Source organism: Pelobates fuscus, chromosome 3 (genome assembly GCF_036172605.1).
Source record: "Pelobates fuscus isolate aPelFus1 chromosome 3, aPelFus1.pri, whole genome shotgun sequence".
In the NCBI taxonomy this organism is placed as follows: Eukaryota; Metazoa; Chordata; class Amphibia; order Anura; family Pelobatidae; genus Pelobates; species Pelobates fuscus.
This window is the reverse complement of record NC_086319.1, coordinates 330393423-330407934: the sequence shown is the minus strand read 5'-3', so window position 1 is coordinate 330407934 and position 14512 is coordinate 330393423. Positions and strand designations below refer to the sequence as shown.

Here is a 14512-nt window from a genome sequence, read left to right as displayed (position 1 = left end):
TTATATGTAACATATGTGCTTCAAAACAATGGCACTAACGTAGGATACAGTTTAGAGAAAATAATGTGAGTGAAGTACTAAAGGTACAGTCGAAAGTCAACCCTTAGCAAGGGATGTGGACTGATGCTATGGGGCATCCCTGCTTTTGCATTTATCCCCTTAACAGGAACGTGTTGTATGCAGCGGTTGTGTAATTTACTCAGTGACAATGGGCTTATGCGTATTTTTTTTTTAAATCAGGTGGAGGTTGTCCGCGGAAGGTATGGTAAGGCCTGTAAGCCATTGAGTAGCTTAACTGCGTGGTTATATGCTCTATAACTCTGGAGCAAGGAGGGGGGAGGGGGGGGAGTAATGCTTGTAAGAATACTTGTTCAGTTAACTTTTCGTGCTTGTGGCATTTAGCTCTTTTATTGTTTTTTTTCCATTCTTTATTTTGGATTTTTTTAAATAGCAGCAGGCACAGGAAATGTGGCACAGGGGTATAGGTATAATAGTACAATACAGTCAATCCATGCGGCAATTATACCTTTAGTCACATTTATACAGTAGATTACAAGCGAGGATTAACACGTTTGAAAATTTCAGCAGCCTCAAGCCTCGATGCACATTCCCCCCCCTCCCCTGGGAGCTAATCCTCTAATTCTTGGAGGTTTAATAACTAAACATCAATTAATTAGAACCAAAATTGTGAAATTCAGGGAAAAGTAGCTGACTTGGAAATAAACTCTCTAATTCAGCAATTTTATTTTGCCATTTATTTTTCTATTCAGTACAATTTGTTGTTTGTTTAATAAACCCCTTAATCTTCAAATTTGAATAATTTCTCAATCTAATATTTCAGTAAATTATTGAGTCAGTGGATTTTTCAGCTTTTTGTTTCTACCATAACAACCACAATAAGGATACTTGCAATCTAATAAGCCAGCAATGTGTGGAATCTGTAGGGTGCGTTACAAACGAGGACATTATGAAAATTGTTTGCAGCTCTAACTGCGCCTCTAAGCAAAGTCCCTGTATCCAGAACAGATATATTAGTAATCATACTCAACATGAGTTATTTAGTAATATCGTATGTTACAGAGCTGACATTACGTTAATTGCCACCCTGAGCAAAACATCTATCCAAGGTACCACACTCCCTCACTAAAAAGGGCATAAAGGAAATTATTAAATCTGTCACAGTTATTATTTCCTCATTTCCTTTAAAGACACATTTAGAAGCAGTCTGTTCCAGAGAGAAATGAGAGAGCAAGCGAGAGAGGGAAAGACGGATAGAGATGGAAGGAAGGCAGAGAGGGGTGTGTGTGTGTGTGTGTGTGCATTCGTTTGTTTGTTTGTGTGTTTGTTTTTAGGGACTATCAGGTATTAAAGGGACACTATAGTCACCCAAAAAACTACAGCTCATTGTATTTTTTCTGGTGAGTATAATCATTCCCTTCAAGCTTTATGCTGTAAAACACCTGTGTTTTCAGAGAAAATGCAGTGTTTACATTACAGCCTAGTGATACCTCTAGTGGTCACTCCTCAGTGGCTGCTACAGGTGCTTCCTGGGGCAGCAGCACTGCCATTCACTGTGTCCACCCTCTGCATGGAGACACTGATATTTGCGCATAGAGATGCATTGATTCAATACATGAGGAGATGCTGATTGGTTAGGACTGTGTTTGACTTGTGCTAGCTCTGCCTCTGATCTACCTCCTTGACAGTCTCAGCCAATCCAATACTTTCCTATGAGAAAGCATTGTGATTGGCTCAGAGCAACACTTCTGATTATGTCAGCCAAGCAGTCAGATCAGGGGCAGAGCCAGCAGCAGCAGACCGGAATAAAGATAAGATGTTTACTATATTTAGTGGGGTTAGGAGTGCCAGGGGTGCACTGCTAGATGGTGTTTTTAACACTATAGGGTCAGGAATACATGTTTGTGTTCCTGACTCTATAGTGTTCATTTAAAGCATAAATACCATTTTAGTTTAAACAATATGTGTGACAAAAATAGATAAATAAAATTAGCCAAATATCATTGTTTCTAAGTAAATGCAGAATTCTTAAAAAGCACACAAAAATGAAATAATAATGTCTGCATGCAGGAATCATGCATTCTGTGAACCAACTCAGTGCTCAGTGCACTAGGAATACCCTGTCCTCACCTCTCTCCTTAATGCCGTCATAAGGTTTGACTTACAAAAGTTGCTGTAAAGTGATTGCTGGCACTGTGAATGCAGACTTCCTTTCCAAATTAATTTCTCTGCACGGTAAAAACTGTGCAAAGGGAAATGCAAGCGAGACTATAATCTATGTTTGTTCAGATTTGCTTTGCAAGCACAATGATACCAACTGTATTCATGTTATCGGATAAGAATGTGTTAAAGGAATGTGTGTAGTTTAAAATGTTGCTTCAGAAATATCACTTCCAAACATTAAACTTGGAGGAGAAAAGACATGAGAAGGGTATACATACTGGGAGGTGGAGATGTAGATCCACATGTAGGAATTAGTTGCTGAGAATATATGTTTAAAAAAGGGGAAGGGGAAAGAGAAATAAACAAACAGACTACCTCCCCCTCAACCCTCCAAATAATAATAATAATAATAATAATGATAATAGTACCCACACACAGTGCAAGTGGCACAGAGGAACGCGGGAAATGGTAGATGGGGAGCATCAGGTAACTAGGCTAAAACCAGATAAGGCAGTGGGGGGAAAATAAAGGGGGAGAAAATGGGGTGCATATGTACCTGTGGATTTTTATTCACTAGTTTTTATCTTATTCATACACTGGGTTATCCCCTGTTTGAGTGAGCACAGAGGCAGACGACCTCGTAACAGCTGCCCTTCAGCCCTCAATGATCTCTTGTTTTTTTTTATCAGCTTCCCCAATATAATCTTATTTTTATTTAACTTTAAATTCCAGTCTAGGTTAGAAAATGCTTTTTGACAAATAGCAAAGGAAGGACTCTGAAATTGAAGTTGAAATATCACCATCATGAGAATGCATCTAATAGCCACCCAGTATAGGTGGTTAAAGGGTTCATAAACATCTGTGACAGACATAAAGTGCCTCTAGTTAGGTTATTAGGTGAATAAAAATACTGGCAGACAAGAGGGAACAATTGATCTTTATTGGCTGCCAAGTCCACTCTATATTTTGCTGTGCTATTATTTCTACGAGCTCGTTGTTTACTATTGTTTTGATAATTTTCATTATAAGAATAAATGGTTCTGCATTTCTTCAGTTGGGCGATCAATAGTAATTAGAAGCAAATTTGTACCAGTTCACGATTCTCCAAATTATTTTAGAAGAACATAAACTATGTTTAAATGTTTTTTACGTGGCACAAACAATTCCTGCACTTTGAGAAAAACATGAAAAATAGGCTGGTAAAGTGACTAGGTTAGAGCCAGTCGGATGCTAAGTTATGCTGGGATACAGGGATAGACTCAACAGTTTAGGTGTGAGATGCTAATGATATTCTAGGTATCGTAGGTAACACGCTTTACTGGAGACAAAAAAGAAACTGGATAAAACTAGTGAATACTTACACAGTGTATTTTGTGACAAGCGTTTATTCACAAAGGGGGTTTATTCACTAAACAGAAAATTGTAGTGAACGGTAAACAAACAAAACATTTAGGCAACAATGGCGTATTTCGAAAAACACTGTGGCTACTGCCTAAACTTTGCTTTTCACTTTTATAACCTGCCAGGATTATTCACTACAGTATCAATTGATCAGTGTTCAAATATTAGGGCAAAATAGCTAAATGGAAACCATAACTAATTTAGAGAATTTTCCAGTCTTGAAATTCAGTTCAATATCAGTTCCCAGGAATTCATACTGAACTAAAAAAAAACTGAAAATATTTAATTTTTTTGGTATTATCTGTTTAATTAACTTTAATCAGATGTAAATTAAGGCAGGTCTTCCACCAGACATTTTAGGGCTCCCTACTCAGCCCCACAGGGCCCCCATGGGCCCCCCACAGAGCTCACCCTGGAACCATCCACAAGGATTGGATGGGATGGGAGGGAGGGGGGTGCGTGGTGTGATGTGTGGTGTGTGTGTATGTTGTATGTAGTGTATGTGTAGGCTAGAGGGTGCAATGTGTGTAGTGGATGCAGTTTGTTTATAGTGGATGCAGTGTGTGTAGTGGATGCAGTGTGTGTAGTGAATGCAGTTTGTTTATAGTGGATGCAGTGTGTGTGTAGTAGATGCAGTGTGTGTAGTGAATGCAGTTTGTTTATAGTGGATGCAGTGTGTATATAGTGGATGCAGTGTGTGTAGTGGATGCAGTTTGTTTATAGTGAATGCAGTGTGTGTGTAGTAGATGCAGTGTGTGTAGTAGATGCAGTGTGTGTAGTGAATGCAGTTTGTTTATAGTGGATGCAGTTTGTTTATAGTGGATGCAGTGTGTGTGTAATTATGTGAGGTAGGATAGGGGCTACATTATGTGGACAAAGTCTTTTTTTTAATACATATTTTTATTTTATTCCACACCCCTTGCCTCTTACCTGTGGCCAAGAAGCGGGGACATTACACTCCCTGGTCTTCCAGTGGCATTGTACTGGCTGCCAGCTGCTGCCCACGGACCCACAGTGACATATATATAGCGGTAATGACTATGTATATCTACACATAGGAAAGGTGGGGCCCGGGTCCCCTGGGCCACCTGGCATCGTACAGCTGTATCGGCTGTACCCACCTCGCAGTGGCCCTAATAAAGAGAGTATACATGATAATGAAGGATTGCCTGTAACACAATTAACAATACACATAATAACTCTATTTTGTTTTTTGTTTTGTTAAAAGGCTCAAGTTCTTCTTTTAATAATTCTACTCATTGCCATTGTAAATTTCTTCATTGGGACCGTTATTCCTACAACAGAGGAGAAACGAGCCAGAGGGTTCTTTAATTATCAAGGTATGTGAGATTAGTAGCGCACATTGTATTTTACATTGAATGAATTGAAGGTACTACTCTTTTTCTCCAACCTACTGATGTAAGAATGCTCACATGTTGTAAAATAAATTCTTCTGCATTTTGATGCTTTCCCTAATGATTTATTTTATATGAAACATATACAGGGATCATACAATTTCTATTTTTAATTTTCCATTTCAAGAAACTTCCTATCCTATTTTATATTTTTTTCCTGACAAATTTGTAATTCCTTCTACGTGAAGTAGGAACATTTACAAGCAATACATGTATGATGGATAATGCAGGATATAAATTGAATTGACATGGTGATAGGTAGGGACACCAGACCAACCGTGCAGTTGTGATGGTAAATACAGTTAAATATGACCAATCCCGTTGCTTAATACCTTCTTTTACTGTAGAAATCCCACTCCTTTGCTCTGACAGGCTCAGAGGTAGACGTGAAAAAAAATGGAGGTGACTCTGAAAGCCATAAATATGTGTAGTTGATAGTAGAGGAAGTTAAGGGCAACATGTAAGAAAGTTACAAGTAAATAGACAGGTTTGACATGATACATGAGGATGACACTTTTAGGAAATGCACAAATGTGTAACTTGGCCAAGAAAGCATAATCTGAAGTTGACAGGAGAGTAAATGTCTGGCCAACATCAAAAAATATTTTATTTAAAGGGACACTCCCCTGCCCAAATACAAAATAAATTTTAAATATCATTGTTTAGTAGATGTATAACAAATGAAAACTTGCATGTATTTAGTTATGTATTTTTTAATTAAGGATATATATAAAATCAGTTTGCAAAGCCTGCAGTTTTCTTGTCTGCTGCCCTTGCAAGCCCTCCCCTCCCAACCCCGCCCAGACTTTCTGTAGCTGTCCAATCACAGACTTCCCAATACAGTCCAATGAGAAGTCTTTGTAAATAAGGCAATTGCTGCCTCTTGAGGTCAGCTGCATTGAGCTAAGGAAACCAGAAAGTAGCATTACCTATTGTCTGCTTGAAAGCCAAGGGGGTGTAACCAAGTTAATTTATAAAAGTGTACATTTCTATTGAAATCTGCACATTTTGAAAAATGAAAAAAAGAGGACACACTCTATACACATAGAGCTTTTCAGCTAGCTAAAGCACTTTAGGGGTCTGGAGTGACCATTTTAAAAAAAGGTAGATATTAAATATACAGCAGACATAGGGATTAGTGAGAGGTTGACATTTACTGCCTTGGTTCTTACTCTTACTATAACCTAGATTTCATATTGTTGGATAAGATTCCCAAATGATTTAATATTTCTGGATAAAAATTTCAAACGATTTCACATTCTGAAAAATATTAAAATTTTGTAATATTTTGATATTTTTGGATATATTGATTTATCTTATATAAATGATGTATTTTTAAGAATGTAATATTTCAAAAAATAATTTTAAACATTTATCCAAAAATATTAAATTGTTTTGGAAGCTTATCCAACAATATTAAATCGGGGCTGTTGCTAGCTTACAGTGAGAAGTGGTAGAGACCAACATTGAAAGTGATAAGGAAATGTCTAGATCAGAGGTTTCAAAGAACCTGGAGCAGGAGCCCAAGGCAAAAAAAGACAAAAACGTAATTTATCCTGGCCATACTGCTTCCCTGCAGACAGCCAGGGCCGGCGCGTCCATAAGGCGGCTCAGGCGGCCGCCTTAGGGCGCACCGGCCCGGGGGCGCAAAAGTCCGGGTGACCGGCAGGAGGGAAGCGCACAGCTCCCCTCTCCTGCCGGTCACTTCTTGTAGCGTGGCCGAGCGCAAACCAGCTCCTCCAACTCCCAACTACCTCAGGCAGCACTTTTGATCCCAGGTAAGCCACCCTCCTGAACCTGTCTGTCAGTGTGTGTATGTCTGTCTGTCAGTGTGTGTATGTCTGTCTGTCTGTCAGTGTGTGTATGTCTGTCTGTCAGTGTGTGTATGTCTGTCTGTCAGTGTATGTGTCTGTCTATCAGTGTGGGTATGTCTGTCTGTCAGTGTGTGTATGTCTGTCTGTCAGTGTGTGTATGTCTGTCTGTCAGTGTGTGTGTATGTCTGTCTGTCAGTGTGTGTCTGTCTGTCTGTCAGTCAGTGTGTGTCTGTCTGTCTGTCAGTCAGTGTGTGTGTGCCTGTCTGTCAGTGTGTGTGTGTGTGAGTGTATATGTCTGTCAGTGTGTGTGTGTGTCTGTCTGTCAGTGTGTGTGTGTATATCTGTCTGTCAGTGTGTGTGTATATCTGTCTGTCAGTGTGTGTGTATATGTCTGTCTGTCAGTGTGTGTGTATGTCTGTCTGTATCATTGTGTATGTATGTCTGTCTGTATCATTGTGTATGTATGTCTCTATATGCCTCTCTGTTTCTTTATGTCGGTGTCTGTATTTCTGTGTGTGCCTTTGTCTGTATGAATGTATGTCTGTGTTTGCACGACAATGTACCGGTATGTGTAGATTGCATGACTGTGTTTGTTTGATTGTGTGCCTTTTATGACTGTGTGTCTGTATATCTTTGTGACTGTGTGCCTGAATAATTATGTCTGTGTGCTTGTATGGTTGTGTGTCTGTATGTTTGTGTATTTGTGCATGTATGTATTTTTGCCTGTATCCATGTCTATGTGGGAGAAAAAGAGAGATAGATAGGGGCTGGGGGGAAGAAAGAGACAGAAAGGGGCTGGCGGGAAAGTAAGAAATACATAAGAGGGGTTGTAAGAGACACACTAAAGGGCACAAAGGGGCCAAAGGGGTAAGACATTGAAGAGGTTGCATATGCAACACTAATGGGGGTAAGAAATTCAAAAGGGGGCTACGAGACACAGAGGTGAAGATTGTTTATTTTTGGGGGGGAGGCGTGGGGTGGGGCGTCAAAATGCATCTTCGCCTGTGTAGTCAAAAATCCTAGCACCGGCCCTGCAGACAGCAATAGGATTTCATGTCTCACTTGCCTTTGAAACACACTGCTTCTCTATGTAAAGCATTCTTGTGTCCCAAATGCTTCCTTTAAGAAGTATCTCATTGGACGCAAGTCATTAGTAAGTATGTCATTGGACGCAAGTCATTAGTAATGATAACTTCACCAGAGTTGGATCAAAACTACAGTTAAGAGACTCTCCTAGAACTGAAATGAAGGTTAGTTTAATTGAGTTTATCCATTTTATTTGTTTAATAGGATATGGATTTTCCTAATTAGTTTAAGGAACATATCGATTAAAAAAGCTTTTTTTTTTTATTTATTTTATTGTAATGTCACTTTAAGTATTTAGACACACTCCCACAACATAATATGTATGTTAATCTCAATAAAAAAATATACAAAATGTGTTAAGTGCATAAAAATCAGCTGAAACTGGCTACCTGTTTTCTTAAATATACTAATAAATTATAGTTGACGAGTGGAAGATAGCCTGATGTCCTCAATAGGGTTTCAAATATATGCAATTTCATCCTCAACAATTTTTGTTGTAGCCATTTAAATTCCCTAGGCCACCTGCTACGTTTTCATTTAATCTACTTTGACCTAAAATCGCAAATTCCCTTTGAATTTCTCACAGTTAATGCATTAGTAAATTATCCTGTTTAGGTCTTGCAAAAATATTAGAATAATAGCATGTTGTAGCAAATTTAAACCTGAATGGCAGAATTAAGCCAAACATCCCCAAATCCAACTAGAGGCACAGTTTGGCTACTATTTTTCAATTCACATTTCAGTTCACCACATTTAGGAGCTTAGTAAATATTCCAGTATGACATTGTTAAACCAGTTAAATCATCTTCAGTGTTATTTATTTAGTCAGAAGTGAATTGTGATGAACTGAATGCCCAAATTGCAAACTTTTACAAATCAATTATTAGCAATTTCGGCATTTAGTTCACTGTAGTTCATTGTTTTGTGAATAATAATTTTTTCTTCTTCTTTTGGAACAATATCCAAAACATACAAGTTCGTTTGAGCAGGGTCATCATCAACCTATTGTTCCTGTATGTTTTTGTAATTGTCTCATCATTTATTGTTGAATCTCCCCCTCCTATAATATTGTAAAGCGCTACGGAATTTGTTGGCGCTATATACAGGGCCGGATTAACATAGGGGCTGATGGAGCTGCAGCTCCAGGCCCAGGCCCATGGAATAGGCCCATTGATTTAAAAAAAAACAAAAAAAACATTTTTTTTTTTTTACATTTTTTTTTTCACACACACACACTACTCTTAGGGATTCCACCTTTTTTTTATTTTATTGGCACAGCCAGTATTTGAGGCTGCCTGGCTGGTGCCAATATTGCAGTGATACTGGCAATACAAATGCTGGTATTTTTCTCAGTATAAACAAGAGATTAATCTGCAATACCAGCACTGGCCAATAGTGCTGTATGTGGAGACAGGCAGGGATAGGAAGTTCCAGCATATCCCTCCCTGCCTATCTCTACTCACTGATCTGCAGGGGTGCAGCTACAGAGAGTCCAGACAGCAACACCCACCCTGCAGAGACAGCCTACAGCTCAGCGAAGTAAGGAATGGGGGGAAAGGCTGCAAGGAGACATACACTGAGGCACTAAGGGACACTGGGAGACATTATGACACAGACACATGGGTACACAGTGTCCCTAGTCTCCCAGTGACCCCTAGTCTCCCAGTGCCCCCAGTCTGCCAGTGTCTCCATGTCTCCTAGTGCCTCCATGTCTCCGAGTGCCTCAAGTGTCTCAATGTCTCCAAGCTAGTGTCCCTGGTGTCTCAGTGCACCCTAGTCTCCCAGTGCCCCAGTCTGCCAGTGTCTCACTGTCTCATGTCTCCTAGTGCCTCCATGTCTCTCAGTGCCTCAAGTGTCACAATGTCCCCATGTCTCCAAGCTAGTGTCCCTAATGTCTGTGGCTATGGTGTCTCAGTGTCCCCATGTCTCAATGTCCCCATGTCCCCCAGCCAGTGTCTCTAGTGTCTGTGTCCCTGGTGTCTGCGTCCCCATGTCTTCAAGTGTCCCCTATTTTCCCAATGTCCCCATGTGTCCCAGCCAGAGTCCCCTAGTCTCCCAGTGTCACTGGTGTCTCCATGTCCCTAGGTCTCCCCGTGTCCCCAGGTCTCCCCATCTTCCTAGTGTCCTAGTGACATGGGGACCCTGGGATACATGGGTTCACTGGGAGACCTGGGGACACAACACTAGGGGACACTGGGAGACATGGGGCAATGAGACACTGATACATAGGAACACTGAGACCTGGAGTAATCAACACATGGGGGCACTGAGTCATGAGGGCAATGGGAGACATGGGGGGCACTGGGAGGAATCCATCTATACAGCAGAATCAAACTAAGTAGTTTTTTGGTGATTTTACAGCATTTTCTCTTATGTCACTCCTTGTGATTTACATCATGTGATGTCACCCATACATATTTAATTATGCAAATTAGTAAGGCCGGTATGTTTTTTCCAAGAAAGGCGGCAACCCTAACTACTTTTCACATACTCTTACTTAAGTATGGAAACTTAAGAGGGATGTATGGAAATAAATCTTGTGTGGACTGGCTGACAGTGAATATAGTTAAAGGGACACTATAGTCACCAGAACAACTGCAGCTTATTGAATTTGTTCTGGTGAGTAGAATCATTACAGTCAGGCTTTTTGCTGTAAACACTGTCTTTTCAGAGAAAATGCAGTCTTTACATTACAGCCTAGTGATAACTTCACTGGCCACTCCTCAGATGGCTGTTAGAGATCCTTCCTGGGTCATGGCTGCCTAAAATGCATCCAAACATTCAGTGTCTCCTCCCTCTGCATGCAGACACTGAACTTTCCTCATAGAGATTCATTAATTCAATTCATCTCTCTAAGGAGATGCTGATTGGCCAGGGCTGTGTTTGAATCATGCTGGCTCTGCCCCTGATCTGTCTATTTGTCAGTCTCAGCCAATCCTATGGGGAAGCACTGTGATTGGATCAGGCCACCACTTCTAATGATGTCAGCAGACTGCTTTTCTCTGAGGCAAACAGCATGCAGAGTTACAGCTTCAGGCTTGAATATAGTAAGATTTTGCTATATTTATGGAGGCATGATGGGCCCAGGGGGGCTAGATGGTGGTGTTAACACTATAGGGTCACACTATGTGTTCCTGACCCTATAGTGATCCTTTAAGGTAATGCTGACGTTGGTCTCTCTAACACTATGGCATGTTCCCTTTCTTCTACACTCACTACATACAGCTTTTCTCTGTCCTAGACTATATACCAGGAGCTTCTGCCTGCTAGTAAGAAGGTAAGGAGACAAGTGGACCAGCGAGTGCTAGGGGACAGTCCTTAGAAAGCGTTGAGTGAACGCATCATTAGATGCATTTATGCCAAGCTCAGGGTGCTGTCTGCATAGTATGCCCTTAGTTGGCCAGCGGCATGACTGGCAGGCAGCCTGACATGCATTCATGCCAGGTTGGCCTTCTAATTCTTTGTGCAGACATGTCCTCTTTTTGGGCATGTTCGCCCCTTTTGGCAGGTTACGTGATTTGTGTCAGTGGCACACCCTTTTACCATGCCCATTGACTTCCTGCTTGACTGGACACTGCTGTTAGGGGTTATGGATTTACTTGAAAGATGAAAACATAAATTAGAGAGAGATTAGCCTAGGGTATGTGTTTTCTTATAGCTGCTTTTTTCTTTCTCTCCAGCACCATCTCCATCAGATACGTAACGCTTGGGAGTGTTTTACTGTTTTTGGTCGATATGATTCTGTAATTGGGCCCGTCATAATTGTCAGCACCAGGCCCACTGGGCTCTTAATCTGGCCCTGGCTATATAGATGACAAAGTAACTATTGTATCCCTTTAAGGAGTGCAAATATCTGTAATATTTGCATTATTTAGATATTTTTTCCATCTAATATTGCAACTTTGGCACATATTTTTTGTCTCTTTTTCATCTTTAATTTACAACGTATTTTTTCAAATTCATGCTTTATATTTGGAACTCGTACATCACAAATTTTCGGGGAGGCAAAGAAACTCCTCATATCTGCATCTACATTAACAAGAACAATACATTTATTACTGTACCAGATTTTATTATAATACGTTTTTACAGCTACTGTGGGGAAATATAAATTATTTATGTGCCCATGACAGCTTTTCATTAGTTTCCCTTTAAAAATATGCGCCATAAAGAAAAGTGCCCAGATTCCTATTAAAACTAGGGCCACTTAGAACATATCACACAAGGCAGTAATAAATTTAATGCAGCCCTGGAGAATAATTTTTTTTATAGGCACCCTCAGCTAAAGGGGTTATGTCGTCATCTAACAGAAAAGTCAATTTATTATTTCATATCACAAATTAACCTGTAAACACGGCTGAAACCGTTTTAAAAAGCCAGCAGAACAGTGTCAAGGGCCCTATTCATTAATGCACATTGATTTATAGATGACATTTTCACGGTGATGAGAGGAAAAAACTATTACTGGTAAAAATTATAGAAAATTGATTTTGAAGGCATATCAAAGCCTGTTAAGTGGTCTATGAGAACACCAGCAGTGTCTTTTTTGTTTTTCTTCATACTGACAGCCAAAAGAGACACTTCGGACGAAATAGCCGAGTAAAATTCGGCTATTTCAATCAGATGGTCTCAGAGAGACCCCTGATTGCTGCAGCCTCCCAGTGCTTTCCTATGGAACAAGATTAATGATCTCATCCAAGAATCCGGGGCCAACTGCGGAGAGAGCAGTGCAGGGTGGGAGAAAAGGCCAGTAAACTTGTTTTTTAATCCTTATGGGGGACTGGTCACCTAAACAGTGACTAGGACACATTTGTATTGCTAACGCTATAAAATTCCCTTATATACATTTTTTGGCATTTTAATTATGAGAAATATTTGACTTAAAAAGTATTCTAAAGTACAGGAAGGGATCTAAAAGGGTGTACCTGGGGACACTTGTTGCACACACCTATACACACTGCAGCTAAATGACAAACTCTACCAATCTGTCTCTTTTTCTGTCTGTCTGTATGTCTTACAACCCCTTCTGACATAATAACTCGTTTACCCATTGCAGCTGTAATATTCGCTGAAAATTTTGGTCCAGCTTTCCGCAACGGAGAAGGTTTCTTCTCTGTGTTTGCTATTTTCTTCCCTGCAGCTACTGGAATTCTTGCTGGAGCTAACATCTCTGGAGATTTGATGGTATGTACATCACACAAAACATGTCTGTGCTAATCATAACTTACATATAGTCAAACAAGGCACTATTGGTTCCTGTAATATGTCAGAGAGAAAAGTAGGTGCAACCGACCTAAGGGTTGGCAAACCTCAAAGCGACACTGTGTAATTGGATAAAAGGTCCAGGCACTCATGAAGTCTTATTACAGGGCAGATATTAAAAGTGACAACATTTCAGCCAACAACGTGACTTGACAAAGGCCTTAGTTGGACAAAATGTTGTCACTTTATGCTTGTGCTAAACATAATATGATATGGGCCCAATCTTATTAACTGTAAAATATAAATATGTTTTCGATGCATTGCTTACCGTTGCTCTCTAAGATCGGGCCATCACTATACCTCTTTGGTCAGTGCAGCTTATCCAATTAAAAAGGTGGTGATGATCTAGATTTTGCTTGCGTTCACAAATACCAATATCATGCACAAGGACTGGACATCTCAAAAATGTACTTTGTGATTTTGGTTTGGTCTTCAATTATTGCATTGTCTTGTGGATGAGTAGAACTTCTGACCAAAGTGGGCTAAAGATGGCTGACCCTACGGAGCAAGGACAAGTCTAAACATTCACTCTAAAGCATTATTAACGTGTATGCATTACAAAATAATACTCTGCAGGGCTAAATTACATGCAATCTTTTATTTTCAGTAATAATGAAAACTGTGAGTTTCCTTTAACTATTAAAACAAATTTGCTTTATTGTGTATTTTGACATAATAGGTTTTTACAAGCGTTGCTTGTATTGGGATATGTCGTTAAAGTTGAGAGAGAAAATAAAACAGAGCAATTAAATTAACATTACTATTTGTTCCTCAAATGTTTTTTATAGGAATTCTGTTAATACATGCATTCTGTTAATAGAGATTAATTTCTATGAAGGGAATCGAGGCCTATTGTAAGATACATATTCTGGATGTAACTGCATGTAAATACCATCTAATTATCACAGAGTAGACACTGCAAAATGATTATTTTTACAGTAAAACTTTTAGTATTTTAACTTGTTCCTGAGCTCTGCTTGTTCATACACCAGGGCTGCCTTGGTGGACATGGACTTATTGGTGAGAGCTCTTAACTAACCCAACATGATGTGTGCCACAAAGGATAAAAAGATTTAAAACTAGTGATGTCGCAAACATAAAATTTTCCGTTCGCGAACGGAGAACGCGAACTTCCGCAAATGTTCGCGAACGGGCGAACCGCCATAGACTTCAATAGGCAGGCAAATTTTAAAACCCACAGGGACTCTTTCTGGCCACAATAGTGATGGAAAAGTTGTTTCAAGGGGACTAACACCTGGACTGTGGCATGCCGGAGGGGGATCCATGGCAAAACTCCCATGGAAAATTACATAGTTGATGCAGAGTCTGGTTTTAATCCATAAAGGGCATAAA

General features: G+C 39.8%; 1 protein-coding gene across 4 annotated transcripts in view; it reads left to right on the top strand.

Annotated features, from left to right (window-relative positions):
- The window catches only part of SLC12A1 (solute carrier family 12 member 1), a 118803-nt gene that overhangs the window by 35061 nt on the left and 69230 nt on the right, over nucleotides 1-14512 (top strand). For all 4 annotated transcript variants that reach the window (XM_063449029.1, XM_063449027.1, XM_063449028.1 and 1 more), the window contains exons 8-9: nucleotides 4811-4922; nucleotides 12954-13081. In XM_063449029.1, coding sequence (XP_063305099.1) covers nucleotides 4811-4922; nucleotides 12954-13081 — 240 coding nt within the window. The remainder of the gene's footprint in view (nucleotides 1-4810; nucleotides 4923-12953; nucleotides 13082-14512) is intronic.